Below are 27,096 nucleotides of genomic sequence, written 5' to 3'. Positions count from 1 at the left end.
TCTGTCAGTAGGGAATACAAGGGTCAGAAATGTGCTGATGATGAGAAACTATGGAGGGTCTGTCCTGAGGGCAATATTTCCTGGTAATAAATAAGGACAGCATTTTGTGGAGGTTTCAAAGTCGCAAATCTTAACAGCAAAGGCTCCACTCACTACCTGGAGCTGCAGTGAGGTCTGCACAAGGCACACGGTAGTTTCCATGGTAACCATCATGCTTTGTTTCAGATGAATTTAACTAGATAGATAAAACATCTACGGTATGATCTCAACACACATCCATTTCATAACAATTAATCCGGGATTCAAAATCATCAGAACCCCCCTTCCTTTCCAGTGAAAAACACCGAAACGTGTGTGTGCGTGTGCTGGTCTGTGATTGTGTGTGTGTGTGTGTGTGTGTGTGTGTGTGTGTGTGTGTGTGTGTGTGTGTGTGTGTGTGTGTGTGTGTGTGTGTGTGTGCGTGCGTGCGTGCGTGTGTGCGCATGTCGTGTGCCTGTGTGCGTCTCTCGTAATGTAAGAATTGTTGGAAGTCGCTTCATGTCAGTGCTGGGCTTCAGAGGAGAGGCACAGAGCGGACTTTATTGTTCGCTGGGTTGTCGTCATGGTAACACACCATCAGGGAGAGAAAAAACACGCCAGCACCTAGGAGCCAAGCTGTACTATCATTTATGGTGAGCTATTTATATGATACTGTTGATTGACCAAAGGAACATTTTATTATAATAAATGGATTATCACTTTCTCATCCTCACTTGCATAATTAAAGCTCCTAATGGCAAGATCATTAGGGATCAATAGTCATGACAGTGAGGATTATTCCAGAACACATCATTCTCTGCTGCTGGCTTCCTAATCTAGAAGGTTATTAGCCAAGGTTGGGGAGATTCACATTGTACCCACAACCCTCTGCTCTCAGGCCTGTGCTGGTTCTTTCTTTGGGAGCCTTGCAGCCCAGCTGAGGCTTCCCTCCTCCCTCCACCTGCAGCCCCCTGAGCCCACCACAGCCACCAGTCAGTCAGTGCTCAGGGGGTTGACAGGATCATCACTGAGGTGGATCATGGATCATGGACATAATGGCTCTTCGGTGTTTGGTGCATGTCAAATGGCCAGCTGCAGCCCAAGATTGCTCTGGAGAACTGGCCCTGCAGGGTGGCTACACACACATAAAACACATGCACTTGCACTATCAGAAGAAGACGGTGCCCCCCATGGGATTTAATTGAGTACAAGATCATTCCTGAAAGCACACACCAAATATGACAATGGTGGAATTCAGTCCTTATCTTTCACTGCTAAATATTGTAACCAAATCATCTGGATTCCTCACTGTTCACCACAGTACTTCAAATTTTGAAAAGGTGTTACAGTTTTACTTTTAATGTCAGGTGGCCGGAAGAAGATGAGGTAGGAGTTCGTTGCAGATTCCTCTCTGCGTTTCCATTGGTTTCTCAGAAAGGAGGGTATAGCCTCAGCCACGCGCACAACGGCTTGCTCGCTCCACGGATCTTTTCAACACGCCCAGCTTGGCGATGCTTTTACCTGGTAGAGGGTGGAAAAGATCTCCCTCCCGCTCCCAATGACAGTATTTTCTCAGAATGGTCCAGAAATCCCGCAACGGCGGGGTTTACCCCGGTCCAGCTGTGGAGAAGAAGCTGAAAGTCGGCTTTGTCGGGCTCGAGGCTGGGGCTACGGACTCCAACAGAGATGGGGCGCTGCTCATAGCAGGTGCTGAGGAAACAAAGCGCGACAGCATCCTCAGCAAACAGAGGACCAGCGTCTCTGGCAAGAAACCGCCAAAGAGAAATGCCTTCTACAGAAGACTGCAGAATTTTCTATACAATGTTTTGGAGAGACCAAGAGGATGGGCATTTATTTACCACGCATATGTGTAAGTATTTCTGAGGAAGATGCATAACTTATAATAGCCCACTGGATGGGGTTTGCGGTGTTTGCTTCAAACATTAACAAGCAATTGTCTCTTGGCGTCTCAATCATTGTTCTTTAGTTATTTTTTTTACCAACGACACTTATTATGTAGCACTCTAACTGTTAACAGTGGGGGTTATGTGTGTGAGATTTGACATACAGACATAAGCTCATGCATAGTATGACATTGATATTTGCCTTTAGTTAGTCCCTTAAGTGATTGTATTGAACGTTTGTGTTGTTTGTTAAAATACTCCTGGGGAAACCAATTTGACAATTTATAAGTAGACTAATACTAACTTATAGACTATAGACTAACAATATAATTGCAAGTAGTCTATAACGTCTGTTAAATATGATGAAAAACTCCACAGGCTCTTCAAAACATTGCAACATTGAAGCTGAGGGGCCATATCATTTTCTACATTTCAGTAAATCTGTCCAACTACTGAAGTCGAAGCACTTGTTCTTTTGTCACATGGTCTGACATTAATTTAACTACTAATTAATTGGCCTATATATCATACATATATCATCGTGTTAAGGTTATTTACAAATTCGTTTTTGTCATTAAACGCAACTGAACAGGTTCAATAAATGAGAAATGTGCATAATTATGTATTTTCTATTAATGTACCAGTTTGGCGCAGTCGCGCCAGTTTGCCCCTGTAGCCATAACTATTACTCTCAGTCGATGTAATGGGATTCCAAAAGAGCTAATTGAGCGTACTGTTGCAAAGCTTCCAGGCTTCATTCTTTTCAGCACAAAAACAGCTGGACAGCTCCTTTGCTGTTAGTAATGCGCCTACTATGTTTGGATCTAACAGCATTGTGCCGACGGGAAAACAGCATGGTCTTGATCAACCTGGCACGTTGTAAAATAAATAATAGCGGTGAATGAATGAAATTAATGTAAAACCATCAAGATCATTTTAATTTGCCTAGCCAATAAAAGAAGGCGGTTTCTTAGAGGAAAGAAAAATATCCTTGCAGTGCAGTCCCACATTTTATTTATGTTCCTCTAATCTATAATTTATACACTCTGCCTTTCCTTCCATCCCATCTCTCACATCCTGTTTTCTCTATAAATACCGTTGTGGGCTAAGAAATATTAGAATCAGGTCCAATACGTTTACCTCCACCCTACATCTCTCTCATGCCTTCCTTGACCATGGATCTCAACCATGAAAGTGTGCAGGCTATCAGCATTAGTGGTCTATACAGTGACAAATGCCTCTACATAGACATGATCATGCCAAGCAGTTTTGACAAATCTATGTGGATGTTGGTCTTTTTGCCTCGGGCAAGATCTTGAACCAAGATTAAAACCCTGGAGTAAAATAGATGAAGATGTCTTATTGAGCTTGGAAACATGTTGTAATGCATTTCACAGGCCAGTCATGGTTTAGTTAAGAATACTGAAGGTGTGGCAGTCACATCCTGGGAGAAAGACATCAGGTTTGAATTTTATGAACGTTTATAATCTGCTTTATTTTTAGATTGTTAATCCCATTAGAGGTTTTAATTTCCAATTAAATAACATCAAGTAGGCTAAGGACAGAACATCTAGATAGTGTATTCATGACAGTATGACAATCTTTATTTTAATTGTTTTGTTTTATTGCTATCTTTTCGGGAGAAACTGAGTTTCTACTGAGTTTCTACAACACATAATAATGTCATGTGTTCAGTTAGCATATGCTTGTATCCAAGGTGAAGTACATAGAAGAAAAGTTGTACCTAATATGGCAACAACAATGTTGAGGTCATCAAAATTGTTACCAAAAGGTTGCATTTGTTTCATAAATGCACAGCTGAGCTGATGTAAGTAGATGGATTGCTTAACAGACATCTTGTGTGTCGTGTTCACTAATCCAATCTCCTCGTTTTCACCCTCTGAGGCCCGTGCTACACCCCGAGGCAGTGTATGCACCAGCTGCATGTACAGATGTTGACACCATCATCAGTATGGCCAAAGGCTCTGGACCAATTGGCTAATGAGTCTGAAAAACACTGACTTCCACTGGCCACAGGATACGAACTGCCTGACACCCAGCTGGACCTCTCCGCTCTGACTGCTAACTTGAGCAGAGGAGGGAGACAGAGAGAGCGAGGGAGAGAGAGAGAGAGAGAAACGGAAGCGGTAGATTTCATTTCATGCCTGTCTAACATACTTGACCACGGTGCCATGTTGTCTGTCGTTTTGTAGCTTCCCTTGATTGTGAGTGTGTAGTATTGTACACAACAGGCGCGTGGCTGTGCGTGGCAAAAACATCAACTTCATGTGGTGAGCTAGGCTTTGTGAAAACCCTTAAAGAAAAAACATTTTAAACAACTACAACTCTTACTGTGCCAGTGCACAAACAATGTTTTTGTAGCACACAGTTATTAAACAGTTATTACACCTCTGTAGCACCTCTTAAAAAGGCCCAGTCATACGAATATGAATTCTTAATGTGTGCCAATTCCTAACACACTGAGGTATACCATTAATATATGCTATACAAAATAACAATGGGCTAATTGATAACTATTTTATCCAAAGTAACAGGGTGGGTTTGAACTTGCAAGTTCAAAGTTCAAGTTTGAACCTGCTAGTTCTGTAGTCATATTCTCAAGTACTGAGCCATACCCATCTCTACATAATCATAATATTTGTCTTGTTTTATATCCAGGTCACACTCAGCAATATTATATCCTCCTACTCTGGCACACTGTGACTAAGCCTGGGTAATTTGGTGTGGTTTTATGGCTTGGTTGCGTGAAACCAGAACGCCCATGCTGCCTTTAATGACATCCTCATGTCCTCTGCTCGGAACCTCTGTCACTCCGCCCGGCTTTGGCCATCAATTGTACCAGTGGAGGGCCACTCACTGTACCAGAGCCAGCACAATTAGCAGGCAGCAGTCAGGCTCACCCGGGTAGGGAGGGAGGGAGGGAGGGAGGGAGGGAGGGAGGGAGGGAGGGAGGGAGGGAGGGAGGGAGGGAGGGAGGGAGGGAGGGAGGGAGGGAGGGAGAAGGGGTGACCCCCTCTTCTCCTCCTGATTCCACTTCAACTGTTACTGTTGGATTGTTTGCAGTCCAATTCCACCCTCTCCCTTCCAAATGGGTGTCCTGTGCTGGTTTGGAATGCGATGAGGGCATGGGACATGCCAAAGCCTTACTATGCAAATTCATCCACGTCTGATTGGCTCTTTTACAGTATGTGTGGCCTGTGATAGGACCAAGGATGAGAATCAGGAGAACCTATACTTAGTTGCCAGGTTTTTGTCTGAATGTACAAAAAAAGCCTTTGAATATTTGAGGCCTCCCTCACAGCTGTATTCCATCCTCGAAATACTTCTGGAAAGGATTCTGAGACACATTATATTGAGATATCCTGCCTAATTATAAGCCTTTCACTATTTTATGCGTTATGCATGCCGGCGAAATCTAGCGGTGGTTGCTTTCAGCTTGTGAATGGCTCAAACAGTTGTAGAAAATGATGAGGGTGCTGGGTATGCCTTGACCTGTTTTCCGTAGCATATTTGTTTGGCTCTGCAGTTTCCTTCAGAGATTGGACCATCCAGTTTGTCTGGATCCCCAGTTAGCTCAGATGTGTTTTTTTAAATCAGGATAAGTGGGTCAAAACAGTCTGAACTCACTGCCAGCTATCATTAGGGACTGACAGCTCTTTGCTGACTAAAGCTAGACAGCAGCATTTTCACGGTGTGTTTGCATATATGTTTTTATGTGTGTGTGTTTTTAACCTTCACAAATGTGTGTGTACCGGTACATACCGAACACTGTAACATATCAAACACTCTGTCTTACACACCAAACACGCTAGCATACCAAACACGCTAGCATACCAAACACTCTGTCTTACATACCAAACACGCTAGCATACCAAACACACTAGCATACCAAACACTCTGTCTTACACACCAAACACTCTGTCTTACACACCAAACACGCTAGCATACCAAACACGCTAGCATACCAAACACTCTGTCTTACACACCAAACACGCTAGCATACCAAACACGCTAGCATACCAAACACTCTGTCTTACATACCAAACACGCTAGCATACCAAACACGCTAGCATACCAAACACTCTGTCTTACACACCAAACACTCTGTCTTACACACCAAACACGCTAGCATACCAAACACGCTAGCATACCAAACACTCTGTCTTACACACCAAACACTCTGTCTTACATACCAAACACTCCCCTGCCACCCCTCCTCAGCACTGGACCCATGTAGACGAGCGTCCACACTTCCACTGTCAGGTCCAGAGCAGGAGGGACTCAGTCAGACATCCACACTCAGCCCTCCCAAACACTCAAACACTCCCAAACCAGCCGCCCGGGTCTGAGTCTGGATGTGCCAAGTGAGGACTTAGGGGATTTTTTACAATAATGCTGTGCTCCCCATGCATTTGGGAAATAATGATCTCTCAGATCCATGAGAGAAGGGGATCCAGGGATGTTTATTCAGCCTGCGTTGACCTCATTGATCTGAGCTGCGTCTCCGTGCTGTGGATGACGGGTAGTGGGAGACGGCCCACTGAGGAAGGTGTCACGACCAGGTGGGCTGACCAACTCCAGGGATTTTCGACGTCACTCACAAACAGTATTTCAGGCTTGTTAATTCCTCGGTGTTGTTTCAGTGCTGTCGTCAGCCACGTTACTCATTCCAGCCCGACGCCACGTTCTGGCAACGCATGCTGACGTCAACCCACGGCTGTTTGTTTTTCGAGAAGAAGAAAAGAAAGGCCGTTCTTTGGAAACACGTTTCAGGATTGGATTTGTCGGTTTCACGAGCGCGTTCTTTCATTCGGACGTGCGAGTCGTGCAGGGTTGCCCCTGTACAGTGTCGGGAGCTGAAGCCTTCCAGATGAGTAGGCACTCTGCTTCTGTTGATATTACCATAATGTAGGCAGGAAGGTGAGGGCCAGCAGTTAGTCAGGCCTGTCTGGGGCCGCTCTATCGACGGACACCTTGTCATGTGCAGTAATGGATGTATTCTCACATAGTCAGGGGTGGAGGTGTCAAGGAGAGAGCACGGCACATATATTACTCACCTCCAAACACTCCCATACACAGACACACACACATTAGGTCCCTGAAGATGACTCAAGACTGCTCGTCAGTCCTTTCCCCAAAACAATTAATTCTGCCCAGTATTACAGGAATAATCAACTGTAGAAAACTCGATTTGGTTGATTATCTGAATACAGTTTAAGTGGCCTGGGGCTGAATGTAATGTACCAAACAGATGTCGTATCATTAGGAACAACTCCCCCCCCCCCCCACAACAGCAGATGCTGAGCCAAAACAGAGCAAGAGGAAAGGTGTTAGTAGCTGTCAAGCATGTTCCACATCCTTTATTGACTTTTGGCTTACACGGTTCACCGGTATGTCGTCCATTTACACGTTGCATCTCTGGCTGCACCAGCATGTCCGCCCCTGACACCTCTCCCACCTCCCACCTCCTCCGAACTCAGCCCATCGATCGGGCACTTGCCGGAATAGGCTTCAAAGTCGGCTGTCTGCTACGAACCTGTCTCCTGCTTGACATGTACACACTTCAGACAGAATTTAGGACCTCTGGCCACAATTACCACTGCTTAATCAGAGCTATGAGGAAGCCTCCGCCACGCTAAGACAGGAGCCCACACCTTCCACCTCAACACCGCCTGTCACGGCGCTCCTAGTCCCCGCTGGAGAGCTATTCTGTGAACCTGTCTGCATGAGAGCTGGGAGAGACCAAGGCCTGCTGGAGGGGGAGAGATCAGCTCGCAGTTGGCTCTCACTGCTTCCGTGACTGATTGCCTGCGTTGCCTGTTCCAGCCCTGATATCCCAGTGGACACACGGGTGTCTGGGGTTGTGTGTGCAGATAACTGTACGGAAGCGTTCCGCGTTCATGCAGTGTGTGTGAACACCTCGGATACACATGGATGTGCACAGCGTGGAGACACACACACTCACATGCATGATGGTCACCTACTGAGAGTGTGAGTTCACGATGTGCTATATCTGTTTCCTTGAAATATCGTTTGCTGGTCTCAAGGCTGCGTTAACTGGAGCACTGCAGGGGATTGCAGAGAGTGATCTCTCGATCTCTCTCCCTCTCTCACGCTCTCTCACGCTCTCTCTCTCCCTCTCTCCAACTCTCTCTCACTCTCTTTCCCTCTCGCTCTCTCTCTCGCTCTCCCTCTCGCTCTCGTTCTTCCTCACTATGTTCCTCTTCAGTTATCCCACCTCCCTGTGTCTCCAAGTGCCTCTGCCGTTGTTGCCGCCGCTGCTGAGTGGGCTGTATGTCTTCCAGGCTGTCTGACAGCATCCGTCTGAGCTTCCGGCTGGGGGGAGGTTGAGTAGGGTGTAGAGACCCGTCTGGAGAAGCACTGCTTATCAGGACAGAACCCCCAGTTCCCTTATATGAGGAAACATTAGGTCGGTGGACACCAGATCTGACACTTCCTCCCAGTTTAGTATACATTGCCCTAAAGTCGACATATTGACCCAGGTTTTGTGTTCACAATCTATGAGCTATAATTAGATGTGACAGATCTCGTGTCAGGAATACACTGTTCGATGGCTGCTGTCCTGTAAATAATGGTCTGTACTGAGCTACCCTAGTACTGGAATAATAAAGTCATTTCGAAACTCTCCAAGATAGCTAACAGAGTCTAGACCCATATTGACGCGATGTGGCCAGTCTGACGTCTGATTTGTCGTGGTGTCTGACAGGTACTGGTGAGCCTTCGTTTGGAGTTCTGTGCGTCACTCACTGATGAGGTCAGAGATTAATTGTCGGTCGTGCTCTCATTCCGTGAATTTGTCCCCTCTCTCGGGAAAGGCCCTACTTACTCATACTGTCCGTACAGGCAGAGATATGCCTTGGCCTTCATCCTCTGTTTATGGCTTAAATAAGCATAATAAGGCAATGAGCGAAGCCTAGTTCAGGCATGGCACTCGGGCAGCGCGTGTCATTCGTCTCATCAACTACACCTGTGTTAGCCTGCTTCAAGCCCATTGGGCCACGTACGATAATGGCGGCAATATAATGCTGCACGGATCCTTCTACGTTCACTCCCGGTTGGTGTGTTATTGTGCTGCTGCCGCCCTCCATCTGTGTGTTACTGTCCATCCGTGGGGATTATGACTCTATTTGCTCCCTGCCTCATATTCTATGTATGTTGTTTGCTAGTGCTAGAGGCAGGGAGTGCTTCCCCCAGATACATCCATTCCGCTAAAATCATTCCCATGTTTATGGTTATCAATAAATGGTTGAATCAAATCACGTGAGTGCTTTGACTGAAGGGATTTTAATCTTGTGTTTCTGTGTGCTCTCACTAACTATCTTAGCTGTCAATTTATAGCATGTATAATATTATATATATTAAATCTGGCCTTAATATGCTACCGAACAATACATGCACACTTAAACAGTACATTTCCATATATTTCCATACCACCGTTCCACCTTCCCCTCCGTATCCTCCTGTGGAACCAAAGTTCAATCAAGATACTCATACATTGACGGACCATTTATTGATGCCATAGACATGGAAATGGGTTCGACTTCGGTGGAGTGTATGCAGCTCGGGGAAGCACTCACTGCCTCTAAGCATTAGTGAGCAACATGCATACAATATGAAGCAGGGAGAAAATAGAATTAAAATCCTCCCGATGGATAGCAACATGCAGACAATGAAGGGGAGATGGGGATGATGGAGGGCGGCATTTCCGTGCAGCATTTATATTGAGTGCCATTGTCAGAGAAATGTCCAACAGCCATGCCCTGAACTAGGCTTCCCTCATAGAATAAAACATTTCTCTCCCTGGGCTGGTCTATGTGGCTGAGCCCCTCATCACCACTATCACGCCACGCCACCCCAGCCCAGGAACCCTAACCTACTGCTGGGGGAGCTCTCTCTTCTGCAGAGGCCCCTGTGGATTCCCCAGACCAGCACAGCAATTCTCCGCGAATCAATTCCATTTGTGAAGGAACAGAAAAATCCCAGCAGACACACCTAGCCGTGTGAAGCTCCTTTCAAGGCTGGAGGACTAGCCTGCGGCGTGGCGGCACTATCCGCTCCGCGAGGAGACGAAGCTCTGTTTGTTGTCGCCTTTCTTTTCTAGATTAGATTGGCCTCTTGGTTGGTTCCATTGACATTCATCAATCCATCATTAATAAGCGCTCCTTCCTGTCTTGTGTGTGTGTGTCGTCATCCCCCTCCCCCCCCCCCACAGATTTCTGCTTGTCTTCTCCTGCCTCGTTCTCTCTGTCTTCTCCACCATCAAGGAGTATGAAAAGAGCTCGGAAGATGCCTTGTACATACTGGTATGTACGAAAACGTTTTGTTCAGTCCCTCCCTGTTCTACGAACATTTGAAGACACATTGACTTGAGTGTAGCTGTTCTCGTGAAAACGTTTTTGTGCGTTGTGTATGTGTAATGCATGTGGATTCTTGACGTTAAAGAACACCATGGCATTGATGTAACAGGAAGCTTTGTTTTTTTGTGAACAGGAAATCGTGACCATCGTCGTGTTTGGCGTGGAGTACATCGTCAGGATCTGGGCCGCAGGATGTTGCTGCAGGTACAGAGGATGGCGAGGGCGTCTGAAGTTCGCCCGCAAACCGTTCTGCGTGATCGGTGAGTCGGTTCCCCGGCAGTGTGTTACTTCCATCCATCCATCACTCAGATGTCAGCTGCATGGTCGCGTCGAGCGCATCTGTCAGAATAGAATCAAGGGCCCAAGCAGATGAGGAGGCTGTGGAGGAGAAGGAACCTCCCCGGAGCCTGCCACACTCCTCTGGGGGATCAGGGAGATAGTGTCCTCCAGTCACATCCCAGCATGCCTCTTGCCTGGTCACTCATTGCAAACAAATAGATCCCTCTTTTTAACTTAGACATCATCATCTTCTCCAAGCTTCTCTCCCTCTGCCGAAAACCTGATTTGTAGGGAGCGTTTTGGCTCGATGTGGTCGAAATGCATCACCCAGGTGGAAGCCCCGTGGTGATAGATGATGAAACTGAAATCACATACTTTAGAATATCCCCTGCAGCAGCTCTTTGAGCCAGGTGAAACACACGCTGAAATAACACCAGGTGTGAAGGAATTCGAGACCTGTTAGAACTGCCTGACTATAAAGGTTTTTTAAAAACCCTCTTAACCTTAATGTCACCTCCTCTGTTCTTGCTGTGCCGGCTTGTTCCTCCTCTTGGGACTAAACAGGTGCCAGCTGTGCCTGGGGTCTAGATGCGTGTTGAATCTGGCTCACATAGAGGAACACAGAGATAAATGTATAATGAACCCTGGGACTTGTAGTCTGTCCCGGCCTCCCACTCATGTCGTTCTGAGTTACGTTCACAAAATAAATATACAGATGCAGCATATCCAGTCCACCCAGATGCTAAAACTGCATCCTCATGCAGGGCAGCGTTACTGTGTTTAAGGAAGTCCTCCAAAGTCCCCCCTCACCTCCCCCCTGTCTCCCTGCCAGACGTCATGGTGCTGATCGCGTCCATCTCGGTGCTGGCGGCTGGAACCCAGGGGAACGTGTTCGCCACGTCGGCCATCAGGAGTCTGAGGTTCCTGCAGATCCTGCGCATGATCCGCATGGACCGCCGCGGAGGCACCTGGAAGCTGCTGGGCTCCGTCGTGTACGCCCACAGCAAGGTCATTCATCAGCCGGTTGGCTAGATGACACACACACATGTGTATGTGTGTGTGTGTGTGTGTGTGCGCACATGCACGTGTCTGCGTGCGCGTGTGTGAGTGTGTGTATGAGCAAAAGTGAGTGAGTGACTGACAAAGATCCAATCCATTGACCTAAAGCCAATACTTTGTCACCTGAAACTCTTTGCATTGCAGAAAGTTCCCACAACAGTGAGACATCTGGACTCAAGCTTTTAGTCAAGTGAACTGATACCCCATGTCAAGTATATTGATTGTGTGCATTGATTGTCCCTCGTGACATGACACTGCCCCTCCCTGCCATCCCACACTCAGTTTAGCTGCTAACTGGACAGATTAATGCCTTAAAATGCATGTACTGACTCTTTTGGCTGTGTATTAATATGAACCGGATAGGGCGGAGTAGCAGTTATTTTATTTTAAATTAGAGCAAGAATGTAAACTTCAAAGTATGAAAATGATATTTAATAACATTGCAAATGCATTAAAACAATGACAAGGCAAACGTTCCAAAATTCGATTCGATTAAATCAGATTATTGCCAATCTCAGAGAGAAGAGAGAAAGTGAGCAAGGAGCGAGTTCCAGGAACTCTGGTTTGGAGCGTGCGAGAGGTGGGGGCGGGCTGTGTCTCCTAGCCTACAAGATCTTCTGGTGAAATGTCAAGTTCAAATGGATCCGTTTGTGACACAGCACAGAGCAGCCCTGGTCTGTCTCCTCACATTGGATTTAGCGCTGGTACAGAGTGCAGCTGGTACAGAGTGCAGCTGGTACAGAGTGCAGCTGGTACAGAGTGCAGCTGGTACAGAGTGCAGCAGGACAGGGCAGGGCCTGGAGATAGAACAGAGCATTTCACACCGGTATCATATTAAGGTGTTCTGTGTACAGTGTGGTGCACTATGACAGTATGTTCTCTACCTCAGCTTGCTACCGAGGGAATACAGAAAGTGTGGGATCTGGAGCTGCGACTGGTTCAGCTCGACAGTACCATCTGACAGGGGCGCTCACTTGAGGTCTCCCTGACCTGGCCCCGTCCATGTTCCAGACGCTCCCTTCCCCTTCATCTCTCTGACCTTGAATATGTTCCGCTCCCTACTCCAACCCCCCCGTCCCCCGTCCCCCGATGGGCCGCCACCACACCCCACAACCCTCTTTCTCACGCTAGCTCTTCATCTTTTTCTCTGTACGGTACATCAGCATCTCTCTGTTTGTATCTCTCTCTCTGTCTCTCTTTTTTTGCTCCCTCTTTCTCTCTCTCTCTTTCTCTCTCTCTTTCTCTCTCTCAGCCTCAGTCTGCTCCTTGCTCAAGTGTAACACTGTGACGTGAACTGATTTGAAGGAGGCGAACCCACCACCCCAACCACGAAAGCACTAAGCTGTTTTTAAAACACACCCAACTCTAGTTTCTAGAAGTGTCTCTCTACCTGAGACAGTCCTCAGCAGCCATCAGTCCCAGCCTGGCTACCAGGCGTGCAGACTGCAGTACAGAGCAGCAGAGAAGTTTCCCCAGGGGGGGCAGGGACTGCCAAGGTCAGAGTGGAGATCAGACTCTGCAGTGAGGCACTATACACTGTTCTTCAATTACCAGCCACAGCCTGCTTTAAGGAGCTCGGGTTACAGCTGTGCTTCTAGTGCACACAGTCAGATGTTTAACCGTTTCATTTTGGGACACTTTTCGGTGGCCCGGGGTGAAACTAATTTATGACTTCGTGAAGTGTCGGTTTTGGAGTGGTGGGGATTGGTTGTGTGTGCGGTGTACTCATTTGCCTGCGTTAAGTCATTTCAGGCCCTTTCAACAGAATGTGTGCTTTGTGTTTGTGTTCAGGAGCTGATCACAGCCTGGTACATTGGCTTCCTGTGCCTGATCCTGGCCTCCTTCCTGGTTTACCTGGCGGAGAAGGAGGAGAACGAGCAGTTTGAGACCTACGCCGACGCTCTGTGGTGGGGTCTGGTGAGCCACGCACCGCCTCTCCTACTGTCTCCATTTCCCACACTTCTTTTGAACATAACACTTTAAAAACAAATGTTTTTGCCCTCAGATCACCTTGACAACGATCGGCTACGGAGACAAGTTCCCAATCACATGGAACGGACGTCTCTTGGCCGCAACGTTCACCCTGATAGGAGTATCCTTCTTCGCTCTTCCGGCTGTGAGTTCATCCGATCAGTCCGGAATCTTCCCCGGGTCCTCAGAGGGGAAATTCTGAGGGAATTCATGAGAAGTACGTGTGTTCAGAGGCTTATCAGGGTCTGACGGTGTGTGTGCTTGTGTGTGTTTCCAGGGTATATTGGGCTCTGGGTTTGCCCTGAAGGTCCAGGAGCAACACAGACAGAAGCACTTTGAGAAGAGACGCAACCCCGCCGCAGGGCTCATCCAGGTCAGTCGTCACACAGCCTCACGTCTCACAGAGCAGGGAGGACGACGCGTTTTTACAGGCCCAATCCGCGTCGTCCTGGCAACCCCTTGTGGCACAGTAAACGCCCCGCTCACTCTCGTATGCCTCTGCCCCCCCCCTCAGGCCGCGTGGAGGTTTTATGCCACCAATCTGAGCCGCACGGATCTGCAGTCCACGTGGGACTATTACGAGCGGACGGTCTCCGTGCCGATGTACAGGTATTGATTGCTCGTAAATCAGCTGTTGGATTTACACCGACTGCCTCTTGCCTAAGAGAGAGAGGGTGGGGGGGGGGGGGAGAGAGGGTTGTGGGGGCGGGGGGGGGGGGGGGGGGTTGGGGGTGTCAGTGGAGACAGGCGCAGCCGTCTCGCCATCGATCCCACCCGGCCAACCTTTTAGATCTGTCTTTTTTTTTTGGTATAATCTGAAGGTTAATGAAGATGTCCAATCGGCATCGGCTCCCCAGGCTGGGACCTGGAGGAACTTGGGTGTAGCCACCTCCTGGACAAGACAGTGTCTCTAGGGCCCGTGTTTTATTTAAAAACACAGCACAGAACCGTAGGTGCTGGTTCGTCTGTAGAGCTAAACAACATCCAGGCTAGTCAATTAAGGACAAATTGGAGATGAAGGAAAGCCTGATGTGAGAGCAGCTGTTGGATGTCCTGTTAGCCGTCTGACGAGTCACAGAGAGCGTCTCTGGCTCTCCTCGTCTCTCTGTAGTCGTTCCGAGCGGGCAGCACAGCCCCTTTTGATCTTCACCTATAACGTTTGATTGATGTGTGGCCTTTCCTGCTTTTAACTCGCTGATGGAAAATGTGCCGCGAGTACGACACAAGCACACTCACTCACACATGCTCTCTCTCACACACACACACACACACACACACACACACACACACACACACACATACACATATCATACACACATAAACGTATCCAACCAAATACCTTTCTTCAGTAGATGAGTGAGTAAACCTTCGAATTTCATTCAGGAATGTATTCATGTTCTATTGCGTGTCTCATGTACTATGGCCTACTACTATAAGTAAGTACTATAAGTAAGTACATACTGCAGGCCTCCCAAAACTATTGCTTTACCGGTTAGTACTTATTCATCTTGATTTGTGATGTCAGATGTCTTCATGACTGCTGCCATAACCTGTCTTCTCAGATTTAACCATCAGTATTGATTGATGAGGTAAGATGGTTGTTGGGAACAAATGCAAGCTGGCCAGAATTAAAGTGTCGCAGGGTGGGCTCTCGGCCAGCAGTCCAGAGAGACATAGAGGAGGTGTTTTTACCTCGTCTGCAGTAAAATAGCTTTTTCATTTGATAGCTCACGCCTTAGAGGGACCCGAAGGCTCCTTTGAGAAGTGTGGTCTGAAACAGCGGCCAACTCAGGTCTGCCAAGTAATCAGACTGAACTTAATAGTCGTTGAAATGCGGTTTGTGTTACAAAGCCTGACTATGTAGAGATGACTGAACACCGTCTGAACTGCTGTCATCCACCAGACTCATCCCTCCCCTGAACCAGCTGGACCTCCTCCGAAATCTGAAGAGCAAGTCAGGACTGTCATTCAGGTCAGAGTAAAGAGCAAAATCTGCTCAACTAGAGCCCTGTCATGCTATCTCGACGATAACACAAACGATGTCCTCATCCAATCCATTTTGTCAATCCAACCGTGATAAAAGACTGACCGCTGTGTGAATGTTTATCAATAATAAATGTGTGGTGTGTGCGTTCCATATATATATATAGGAAGGATGCCCAGCAACCTGAACCATCTCCAAGGTCAGTAGTAGAACATACATTAAATACTACATCAAACATCTCCAACTCACTAAGTGGTCTTGTTGTATCCATGTTGTGGGCTAAACGTGCTTACTGTTGGTGTTGGTTCATGTTGACGTCACAGCCCAAGGTGACCTCCTGCTTCGTAAACAGGAGCACAGGGCTGAGACCTCCACTCATATGTTACCCTTCCTGACTCGAACCATCTGCTGGCGTGGCATAAAGGTTTTTTATAGAATGTTGACCTCTGACTTCTTCCTTCCATGGGTATGATGCAGACTAGGAAGTAAACACACGTGTTCATATCAGTAGGGACAGACAGGCAGAGCCTTAGTTTTGGGTGTGAACCCAAAGAACCAAAGTTAGTCAAACAGTTACTTAAAAAGGGGGATAAATGATCAAGCCTGGCAATCTCAGGTATGTCTATATAATTCTCTGTATTTGTCTGTATACTTGTGTCCACAGACTGAGCTAGTGTACAGTAAACATCGGTACAGTCTTGTGTCTTCCATCTCTTGACCCCTGACCTCTGCCCCCTGCAGTCAGAAGGTCAGCCTGAAGGAGCGCGTGTTCTCCAGTCCCCGGAGCTCCGTGACCAAAGGGAAAGGTTCCCCCCAGGGCCCCAGCCAGGGAGGGCCGGGACAGGGAGGCCAAGCGGGGCCAGGGGGCCAGGGTGGGCAGGGCCAGCCCATACGGCGCTCCCCCAGCGCTGACAATAGCATCGAGGACAGCCCTAGCAAGGTGCACAAGAGCTGGAGCTTTGGAGAACGCAGCCGAGCTCGCCAGGCCTTCCGCATCAAGGGGGCCGCCTCACGGCAGAACTCTGAAGGTAGGACTCGCCTTGCTGGATCAGCACCTCTTCAGATGGCTCTCAAACCTGTGGTCCTTGTCTGTTACAAGCGAATCCACGTGGGTACTTGTGGTACTTCTGTTAGCTATGACATTTCTCTAGATGTTTCTGTACAGTCCGCCGTGTCTAGCCAGTGTTGTCGTGCGGTCCTACCTATCAACATGAGATGGTCATGTGGTGTGATACCGTATCCCGTTCTGTGAAACCTTCAGAGTTGAGAACATGTTTTGCTGTCCGGTGATGTTTTTCTTGTTACCTTTCCTGCTACTGTGAAAGTGCTGTGTACTCTCTCAGCTTGCTTGACATTCTGTCCTTGTCTTGACTGGTGTATTGGCTGTGGGTGGTTTATCTTTACTCTGAACAGAATTAAGGGGCATTGACAAGCTAATGTAATCTAAGACTCAGATTGAGCTGAAACTGAAAGTTATATAATTACATTGACAGTTTTTCATTTAACAGACGTTTTTATCCAAAGCGATGTTAAAATGTGCACATAGAGACCAAAAGATAACAAGAAATAGAAGTGCATGGTTCTAACAATATTACAATGGTTAGTACTTAGAAACGGCCTGTATTTTACAAGACACAGTACAACAATAATATAGTCTAATTTTGAATATTGTAAAATGAATGACAGTTGATCTAATATGCAGGCACATCTGAACATCCAGAATAGACTGATTTGACTGAATACAGATAACCTGAGGTAGCTTGTCTCTGCCTTGAGATGTGAAATACTTGTGTTTCTCCCTAGCTTCTCTACATATGTCTCCTCTTTTGTGCCGTTGATGTGCCCGGTGTTGTAAACAAAACAAAAAAACATTTGTGGCACAGAGAAATGTTTTCTTTGATTGACGTGACCGACTCGGACTGAATGCTCACGGTGTCCTTTCCGTTTCTCTGTTTGACGCTGATCTAAAGTGCTGATTGAGATGCAGGATGAAGAATTCAGACAGAAGAGCTCACCAGGTCAGACAAACAGGGGAGGGGCTTCACTTTCACACTTTGTACACGCACCCAACAGCAAACCACTTATCCCAAACGACCAATGTACAGATACCACACTGTACATGGATGCTGTCACCTCCATTCTTTATTGTCTTTTGTTTGTGGTTCGGTTTCTTTTTGTCCCATTCCAAAGAGGTCTTTTACTGCCCAGTCCTTCAATGTTGGATCGGCTTCACCTGGATGTTGCTCTTAAATACTAGTTCAGTATTTCCCTTTTTCTTCCAAAAAAGGGACTCATACCTCATACCACTCATGCCACTAGTATATAAAACAGTATATAAAAATACAGTTGAGGATATCAGGGAAAGGATGGTGTCATGTTCCTTGTGACATACTGAGAAACAGAGTGGATCAAAAATAACATGGTGTACTATTTCTGGAATATCATGACTGAAATACGCGGAAGTGTTTTTACACATCAGTGTAAGTTCTCAGTATGTCACAAGGAACATGGCACCATCCTTTCCCTGATATCCTCAACTGTATTTTTCAGACATACTGCTTTATGAAAAAGACTCCGATGCTTAGTATCGCAAGTGTGTCCTCTTGTATTAACAAGGACCAAAAGCTCAGTGTAAACCTTATTTTTGGTTTTACTACTGTCAATTGGTGCTAGTGACCTTAGCAGAAAAGCAACCATACATGCAGAGAGGGTGAGTGAGTGTTTCACTTAAGACGTTTCATACGACACTTGTCTTCCCGAGCATTGATTATCCTTTAGTCTCATCCTCTTCCGCTCGTCTCTCATGCTGCACATCTTACAGCTCCATACCCTGGGCTCATCCTCCTGCATTCACAGTCACATGTCCTCCTCTGTCCGGCTGCAGCAGTCCTGTCTCCCACGGCTCCTCCAGCCCTCTAGGACGGGCCCCAAGCTCCACAGTACTCCTGTGTTTGGTCCCTCCCTGATGGTTAATCCATCAATTAATATCGGTAGGTGACTGGAGAGACCACTGGCCTGGTATCTTTCCCCGGTCTGTATCTCAAAGATGGTGGGGGCTGAGGGGGTGGGGGCTGGGGTGTGGTCAGAACAGTAAGTTTCCTGGTTACAGAAGACATAGCCCAGATACAGACAAATAGTTAGGATCTACTCAGTTCGACAGGCACAGTGGAGGGTTAGCTGTCCTCCCATAGACGAGTAGACGTTTTGGACTGTTTGATCTCTGTTGGACATGCTTAGCACACCTATCATTTGTCATGGTGTGTGTCACGATAATGACCTGTCACAAAACTATAAAAAGACGGTTAGAGATTTTCTTCTCTGTACAAATGCACTGTATGGGCCTCATTATTCTGTTGACTGGTATTGTACGTAGTGTGACAGCATCCAATGCAAGATTAACCAAGACAACTCAAGCGAAAAAGAATGGAGCAAAGCACAGAGCAGCTACATACATTATCAGACAGACTGTGAATGGCTATCATGCAGTATGAGAGCGAGCAGCGAAGTCTAGGTAACTCCAGCAGTTTAGCTCACCTCTCTCTCTGCTGGGTTGGGCATTTAAGGCCTCAGCTTCGTCCAAATCCAATCAAATTTGAGTTCCACGGCTCTTTTTACGAGCAATGTCACAGAGGGCTTCGTATATGGCCACGGAACTGCACTTACACCAACCTAAGCCCTCGACCCTTTAACACCCTGTTCCCCTCCGCACCAGCCCTGGTCCTGGTGGGTCCTTCTGAGTGCGCTGGCACGTGTCCTCATGCTGCTGCCCTGGCCTTGTTCTCCTGTCATCACCTGGGTCAGGTCCACCAGGGGAGCCATGACTGAAACTGCTCTGTAACCTTGCTGCCCCTCATCATGCATGCAGCACACTGAGTCTGTGTGCGCCGTGACTGTTAGCGGAGTGTACAGCATCGGTTTAATCCTCTAAAGCGTTGGACCACGAAGAAGGTATGGTTCAGAGAGGAGGTGTGCGCCTTTGTTTTAGCTCGTCTTAGATCATTTTGTGATCTGGGCCTTGTTATGGTTGATGTGAAACGATATTGTCGAATGTGAGCTGGATGTGGAGCTACCGTGATCAATTTGCCCCTCACTCCCATTCTTCATAGACATGAAATCAGTTGATCTTTGCTGTGAGTCTATGAATGGCTATGCTACTGTATGACAGTGATTCATGGGACCAGGTGGATGGAATCAACCTAGCGATGTTGAACAAAAATGAAGCACTCCTTCAAAAGCAACGGTGGATTCCAGAAATTGATCATTTGTCTCACAATCCAAATAACGTATGTTTTCTGCTGGTAAAACATACTGAGAATCATCACAATGCACTAACAGAAATGTTTGACTTATTTTGACTCTGTTTTAAGATGTATTTCGTCGTTCTTATCAGTTGATTGGGTGAGCGTGGTTTACTTCTGAAGGCCTGGAAACAGTAGAAGCCTCTTGTTCTTACATTTGGATTGATCTCTTTTACATTTGATATACTTGCCTATGAAACCCAAACAACCTTGATCCCTTCCTCATGGGGGGGGGCAGGAGAGCTGGAATGACCGTTTCCATAAAAGCTGCTGCAGGACTGTCCCACTGTTCTGCTGCAGCATCAGCATGCTGTCACCGTGGGAGGTTGAAGTCTATCACCCTGGCAGACCGGGACCCATAATAACTCCCCTCACCAGCCTCTTCCAGCCTACTCCTTAATGTCCTGAAGAGCCTAGCCATTGGCCTCGACATGAGGTCGTTTCACTAACTTGCATTGTAACATGCTTGAACATGGATACGCGAAATGAGCTGGGCTGCAAGAGAAGCCTGCTCAGCCTTGCTCACACTGTACAGTGAGGTGTCTCTTCAGAGAGTATAGTACCTGTACTGTGTGATAGCCCTGTAACACTGATTATGACCACTACCCTCCAGTCATTGGATGACCTCATAGGCTACTGTTGTATTTGATTTCCTAATGAGGTTTTTGTCATTGTGTTATGATTTTAACTCGCTTCATTTGATGTCTCCCCTCCTCTTTGCCATCTTTGCAGCCATTGACGGCTTAATCAGTAAGGACTCATCCCGTGCCTGCTGTTGGGATGGCCACCTACTGTAGACTAACAGAAACTCTAGTGTTCAGAGAGAGCCAGTAGAGTGCATGGCCCATGACTCAATCATTCCATGACCAGCCAAACCTAAGCTCCAGTAAGCAGCCCGCAGGGCCTTGCACCCAAATCAAAATGGCTGCCGCTCCTGCATTCTAACCTGCATGAAGGAAAGCGTTTGAGCTCCAAGAGAAAGCTGGAGACGACTGAACCCATGAGGTCCACGCAGGGCCCCTTTAAGCCCCAGCACTACAGAGCAGTGGAAACAATCCGCTCCTGCTCATCTTTAAACAGAAAATAGACATTTGGGGAGGGTGGAAGTTTCACAGCTCTGTAGGTTGCTGGCATATGGAGCACAATGCTTCTGCCCTCTGTCCACCTCATGCCACGATGCCAGTTTGTCCAGGTTGACCAGGAAAACCAGGAAGTGGCCCAATATTAGTGATACCCTCCAAAGGCAAGTTGCAGTGTTTTCTCTTCGCCTTCACAGTATCTCTTGAGCTTTCTTTCTGATTCAAATGACCGGGGGATGCACCTCAGGAATTCATAGAACACAAGGTGACTCGAACGTGTATTTTCGAAAAGAATATACAAACGAGCACCACGATGGGGCAGATAGGCTAAATGTTTGTCCTACTACTCTCGAGTGCGGCCTCCCTTTCTCCCGAGTCGAAATGCTTCGCAAATCTGGCCCTTGTAGCCCAAAATAGAAAGGCAATCCATTATGCTAATTGGAAGTGAAATGTGGGACTGCGAAAGCCAACAGACGAGCCCCCTGGCTGCCTCTACTGCGGTCCAGCTGCGATGGGACCACTTTATCTCCGTAACGCACAAAGAAACAAACCACACTGCCCCTATTCGTTTCTTTTTTTTGTTGTCATTTTGGAGATTTGAACGTTTGTCCCTCTCCTCTCATAAGGCCATATACGTCATACAGGCTTTCTGTAGACGTACAATTCATTGTCAATCCAAACGACTTCCATGCCACTTGATTGCAGATACATTCTGTTGTAGTGAAGGTCATGCATTCGCTGATGTGCCACCTAGCTGTAGGTAATAACTGTCTATCCCACTGTCACACTTGTATAGAGCTTCTTTTTTACAGTGTAGGTATGAGAGCACTGGCATGGGCACGCAAAACCTCTTACCATTTTGCTCACAGGGGTCAGAGATGAACCTCAAAACTCCACTACTGCCACTTAAAATAGCCACAATCCTGCTACCTTCCTGTCTCTCTCTTCCTCTTTCTCCCTTCCCTACCTCCCCTCCCTCCCTCTCTCTCCTACCCTGCATCAGCCAATGAGATCCACCAACACTCTCATGAACCTGTCCCAGTATCCAACCCCACACTGTGATCCTGGGCCGTGCAAGTTAATGGCTGTGCCTCGCCTTGGCTTGGCTCCATGCAGACACATCCGGGGGCCTGAATTAGTTGGATTTGGAAAGGTTAGCAGTCAGAAGAGCCCAGGCCACTGTGCTCCACTGCGTGCTAATGTCGGAGCCCTGGTGTGCTTGTTGTGTATTTTAGACGCCAGCCTCCCAGGAGAAGACATAGTGGACGACAATAAGAGCTGCCACTGTGAGTTTGTCCCTGGGGACATAACCCCAGGACTCAAGGCCACCATCAGAGCTGTGTGGTAAGTCCGATGATGAGGCTGTCAGGTGTGGCGTACGCTAATGCTAAGATGTGTTCCTCTCTCTCTCCCTTGCACCTAGTATATGGTGCACGTTTGGGCCATTTGACGAAGATGTATAGCTGTTCTCCTGGGGAAAGGGTGTCGAATGGGTGTGGATACCATACGTCGACACTGTCCTGTTTCTGTCCTCAGCATCATGAGGTTCATGGTGTCCAAGCGGAAGTTCAAGGAGAGCCTGCGGCCCTACGACGTCATGGACGTCATCGAGCAGTACTCCGCTGGACACTTGGACATGCTGGCCCGCATTAAAAACCTCCAATCCAGGCAAGAGACACTCTCCCCTCCTGCCTCTCCCTCCCTCTGTTTCCTCCACAAACCCCTCGTGTCTGTGGCTCCCCCTTGGTGGGGGGGGGGGGGGGGGGGGCAGACGAAGGCCGTACAGGCCGAAGTTCTTTCTGCTGCATGCACCTCTGGTGTCTCCCTGTGTGACGGTGTTCTGTTGTGACGTGTTCACCCCATTTACCTGTGGTGTTTCCCCAAAGAGAGACTCCAAATGACGTCCCCCCACAGGAGGCCTTGTGCCCCCAAGGGAATCAATGACAGCCTATTGTGCCGTCTATGACTGGATACCTTCCACTCATTACATACTGTAGATGTTCGACTGCATCTGACAATGCTTTGTAGTCTCTGTGACTTCTTTGGTGGTATCTGTCCTGTGCAACTACTGTTTCTTACCACGGATGGAGAGAAACTCCTGTCCATGTTTTCCCAGGGTACTGTAGGTCTCAATTCAACACATTATATATGAATCTATGATGACATATGGATCTATAATGAATATATGGATCTATATTGACTTGAGGATCTATACTGACACATGGATCTATAAAGACTTATGGATCTGTGATGGCATATTGATCTTCAATTCAGGGTATTTAACATGCATCACTGAAGAGTAATAATGTCATCAGAGCTTCTGGAGAAGACAAGGTAACATCATGTCCGCCCTCAGACTCTCTCATTAATAGGGCAATTATATATTCGAATAAGTACAATATATGTTGTTAGTCCTTAAATAATGCCACATATATGCAAATATATTCCAAATTTTTGAAACAACAAACAACATTGATGCGTATCAAATGGTTAATGGTAAACAACAAAGTTTGGAATATATTTTCACTTATTTGACCTCGTGTTCTGTTGCCCTGGTTTCGTGTCATGTGATGTTTGTGAGAGTGATCACTGTTGCGTCATCATGCATTGTGCTGGTGTCTCCTCTGTCTACTTTGCCAGGATAGATATGATTGTGGGGGGGACGACTGCACCCTCCACGCCTCGCCATAAGAGGTACTTATCCACTGTCAAAGACTCCCCGCGGCCGGCCCCTAGGCCCGGCCTCGACTCACTGCATCTAGCTCCCCAACAACTGCCCTCAGTTCTTCTAGACTCCGTGGACGAGCAGCAACAGACCTGTTTTTGGTTCGGCCTACTGTAGAGGACTGAGACGACCTAGCTGCTGCTCTGAGACAGGGTGAGGTGGTAGAAGTGGACCCGCAGCCTGCAGAGTTTATTCAGCAGCCAAGAAGAAGTTCAGGCCCACTAGTCCTGTAGACTGTCCGGTGAGGAAGTTCCACCCCCTTCCAGTTTGAGTTTTCCCTACCTTCATACTTGCTAGTTGCTACAGACAGCCACTGCAGAAAGGGTTTTTAAAAATCTGTTCAGTGAAAGAATATGCAGCAACAACATTCTAGAGTTGGGTGGCGTGTCAAGTAGAGTCAAGTAGCCGAACTAAAAATGGTTGAGCTGAAATGTCTGCAAAGCATTGACAATGAAGAACTTACCAGAAGATACTAGAAGTCAGCTAATGTCCATTGCTGTTGAGAGGCCTATGAACCAATCAGAGAGGCTGCATACTATTGTATGCCTATTTATTAGCATGACGCTTAGCAAAGCATGCCAATAGCCACAACAATCTATTTCATAGTGTTTAAATTGCTTACAAATATTTTTGCTAACCTTTTTGATACGCATGCTTTGCTTGACCATGACTTGCATGGTCTACTTAGATTAATTTGAGTTTTCTGTTGAAGAATATTGGGCTGCCTTTGAGTTATTCAGAACGGTGTCTCCTCTAATACCCGAAACCCTTGATTCAGTGTTGAATGAATATTTTGGATTAGATACTGATGTTCAAGGTGCTTAATAAAATACCCAATGTGATTACAGCCTATAGCCACCTTCACGCCTCTTGACATCAACACAGGAGAACTTGCCTTGTTTTAAACATTTTATAAACATAATATCCTGAATGCAATGTATCATATCAGGTTGAGGCAGGCTTGAGTCATGAAGTTATTCTCACCCCATGTTTAAAGGGGTGGTTCATTAAACAGTTATTGTTTGGATATGGTACGTGCTATCTTTTCAGTTTACAGCAAGCTCCTAGTCCTTGCAACTCTCCACAGGGTTTGCACTGGCCAACCCATTCTCACAGGATTGGATTGGTTTAGAGTAGTTGTTACATCTGCAAAAGGTAACATTTAAAAATCGATTTTATGAGACACAGAACCCCAAATTCTTGCCTGATCTTCCATGCTTTCCTCCAGCTCACGTTTGATTGACAAAAGAAACCAAGGAGGAAAACGCGCCTTTCTAAAGGCGATTGGCTGGAACAGGATTTTCGGAGCATAATTGACTGGAAAGTAGCTGGCTGCTCCAAAATGAGAAATTGACATTCCCCTAACACAGCTCCAGTAGATGTTGCTAAACAACTCTCAGAGGGCCTTATTAGCTACACAACATGTTGATCGTGGAAATAACCTTTTTTTTCTTTTATTTACCGATTGCACCTTAAACATATCGTTATGAACTCCCCTGGAGTGAATTTTGAATCTGTTAGCTGATAACCTAACCGACTCAGATGATTAAATCGATAGAATGTTATAAAGATTGCATGTTAACATGGTTGCTAGCGGGTTCGTAGGGACGTGAACCGAGGCATGTTTCCCCCTTCAAATCATCTGCTTATCCATATATGAAGGGGGAGTTGACGCTGTTCACGCTGTGTGGAGGAGAGAAGAGGACTGGAGCACTTTCTCTGTTTCTGTTCATTTGTAATTCGATGTCACCCGATGCATGACTCCACTCCATGACCAGCGCTAGACAGGTGAGAGCCATACCTGAGTCTGTGGCTCTCCCCTCTCTACTGGGGCAGTCCTCAGCTCCTCTGGGGGGGGGACCCCTCACAGCGGCCCGTGTCCTCGGTCCGCTCCCCTTACTCTTAAATGACAGACAGAGTCAACTGACACCCCTGTCTGTTAGTTAATATGGGACATACTTCTTATTTCTCAAATGGAGGATTACTGTACGTTGTCTTTGTCTTTGTTCTCGAAGTGTCCTGTTTGTGTTTTTCCTCTCGTTAGAGTTGACCAGATTGTAGGTCGAGGAACACCGATGACCGATAAGGATCGTCCCAAAGGAACCACGGAGGAGCTTCCGGAAGACCCGAGCATGATGGGACGTCTGGGGAAAGTGGAGAAACAGGTACGGTTGACCGCTGACAGGTACCACGTCAGATCCCTCCTGCTTTACCGGATTTCACAACTCTAACGGGGGTGAAATTGAGGGAGAAAATGTTCCCGAAGATTTCTTATGAAGAGCACCATACTGTACAAGTCACTGTCACTGCCGGTCATAATGGCTAGGTACATTCTTTCAAGTCTTGATTGCTTTTCTAAGTGAAGTTTATTTTAAGCTTTTCATCACTGGCAGTGGTCTTAGTCATAGAACCACTGAATTGGATAGTCATTAGCTCAATGTGGCCCTCTGGAGGTAGTGCTCACTGTGTCTCAAGGCCACCTGAGACTTTGGAAACTGGACATTGACAAATAAACATTCATGTCGTTTGAAGAGTTTCAACTCCCCTAATTCCCATCCTTTCCTCCCACTAGGTGATGTCCATGGAGAGGAAACTTGACTTCTTGGTGAACATCTATGTGCAGCGCATGGGTATCCCCCAGTCAGAAACGGACGCCTACTTTGGGTCTAAAGAACCGGACCCGGCCCCTCCCTACCACAGCCCTGTGGACCACATAGTGAAGAGTAGCTCCATCACCAAGATCCTCCGTTCCAGCAGCACCACTGGCCAGAAGATCTTCAACCTCCCTCCGGCCTGCTCTGGCCCTGAGGGGGGCCACGCTCACTGCCCCCCCTCCACCTCCTGGCACCAGCACCAGCGTAGCCAAGGAAACACCCCCTCCCCCGTGGGAGACCCCTCCCTGGTCCGCATCCCCCCGCCGCCCGCCCACGAACGCTCCTCAGGAGGCCACAACGGGGGCCACCGCGGAGCCCGTCGTAACAGCGGAGGCGGCAGCGGCGGCGGCGGCGGCGGCGGCGAGGGGGACAAGGAGGGGAAGCAGGACAGCGACACGTCCATCTCCATCCCGTCGGTGGACCATGAGGAGCTGGAGCGCTCCTTCAGCGGCTTCAGCATCTCCCAGTCCAAGGACAACCTGGACTTCCTCAACAACGGCTACTTCAGCAACGTGACGGTGGCCCGCTGCGCCAAGGTGCGTCCCTACATCGCCGAGGGCGAGTCCGACACCGACTCGGAGCTCTGCGCTGCCTCGCCCCACTCTGCCAACGGGGAGGGGGCCTACGGGGACCGGGGCTGGTCAGGTCCCAAGTGAGTGTCCCCAGCAAACTGGGGGGCGAGGATTGTCCGAAGCAAGGGTTTACTCTGTTATAGAGGTGAGGACT

General features: G+C 47.5%; 1 protein-coding gene across 2 annotated transcripts; it reads left to right on the top strand.

The window, feature by feature from the left end:
- The first annotated feature begins 1,469 nt into the window (after positions 1 to 1,469).
- LOC134019187 (potassium voltage-gated channel subfamily KQT member 2) lies at positions 1,470 to 27,096 on the top strand. 2 transcript variants are annotated; one of them, XM_062459817.1, is made up of 16 exons: positions 1,470 to 1,888; positions 10,177 to 10,267; positions 10,455 to 10,581; positions 11,433 to 11,608; positions 13,451 to 13,576; positions 13,665 to 13,775; positions 13,908 to 14,003; positions 14,145 to 14,239; positions 15,534 to 15,602; positions 15,781 to 15,813; positions 16,356 to 16,642; positions 17,585 to 17,632; positions 22,227 to 22,335; positions 22,528 to 22,659; positions 25,761 to 25,881; positions 26,289 to 27,096. In XM_062459817.1, the coding sequence occupies exons 1-16, from the start codon at positions 1,596 to 1,598 to the stop codon at positions 27,024 to 27,026; spliced, it is 2,652 nt and encodes an 883-aa protein (XP_062315801.1). In that variant the 5' UTR covers positions 1,470 to 1,595; the 3' UTR covers positions 27,027 to 27,096. The 2 variants fall into 2 exon arrangements, with proteins under 2 accessions (XP_062315801.1, XP_062315810.1); XM_062459826.1 differs by lacking the exon at positions 17,585 to 17,632.

Source organism: Osmerus eperlanus, chromosome 1 (genome assembly GCF_963692335.1).
Source record: "Osmerus eperlanus chromosome 1, fOsmEpe2.1, whole genome shotgun sequence".
NCBI classification, from domain to species: Eukaryota; Metazoa; Chordata; class Actinopteri; order Osmeriformes; family Osmeridae; genus Osmerus; species Osmerus eperlanus.
The sequence above is the reverse complement of the archived record's forward strand: the minus strand, read 5'-3'. Positions and strand labels throughout refer to the sequence as shown.

Excerpts from the sequence above, each read along its gene's own strand:
- LOC134019187 (XM_062459817.1), top strand. The coding sequence starts at position 1,596 with ATGGTCCAGAAATCCCGCAACGGCGGGGTTTACCCCGGTCCAGCTGTG. Across the intron at positions 13,776-13,907 it reads CCTTCTTCGCTCTTCCGGCT|GGTATATTGGGCTCTGGGTT; the intron begins GTGAGTTCATCC and ends GTGTGTTTCCAG. Across the intron at positions 17,633-22,226 it reads CAGACAGAAGAGCTCACCAG|ACGCCAGCCTCCCAGGAGAA; the intron begins GTCAGACAAACA and ends TGTGTATTTTAG.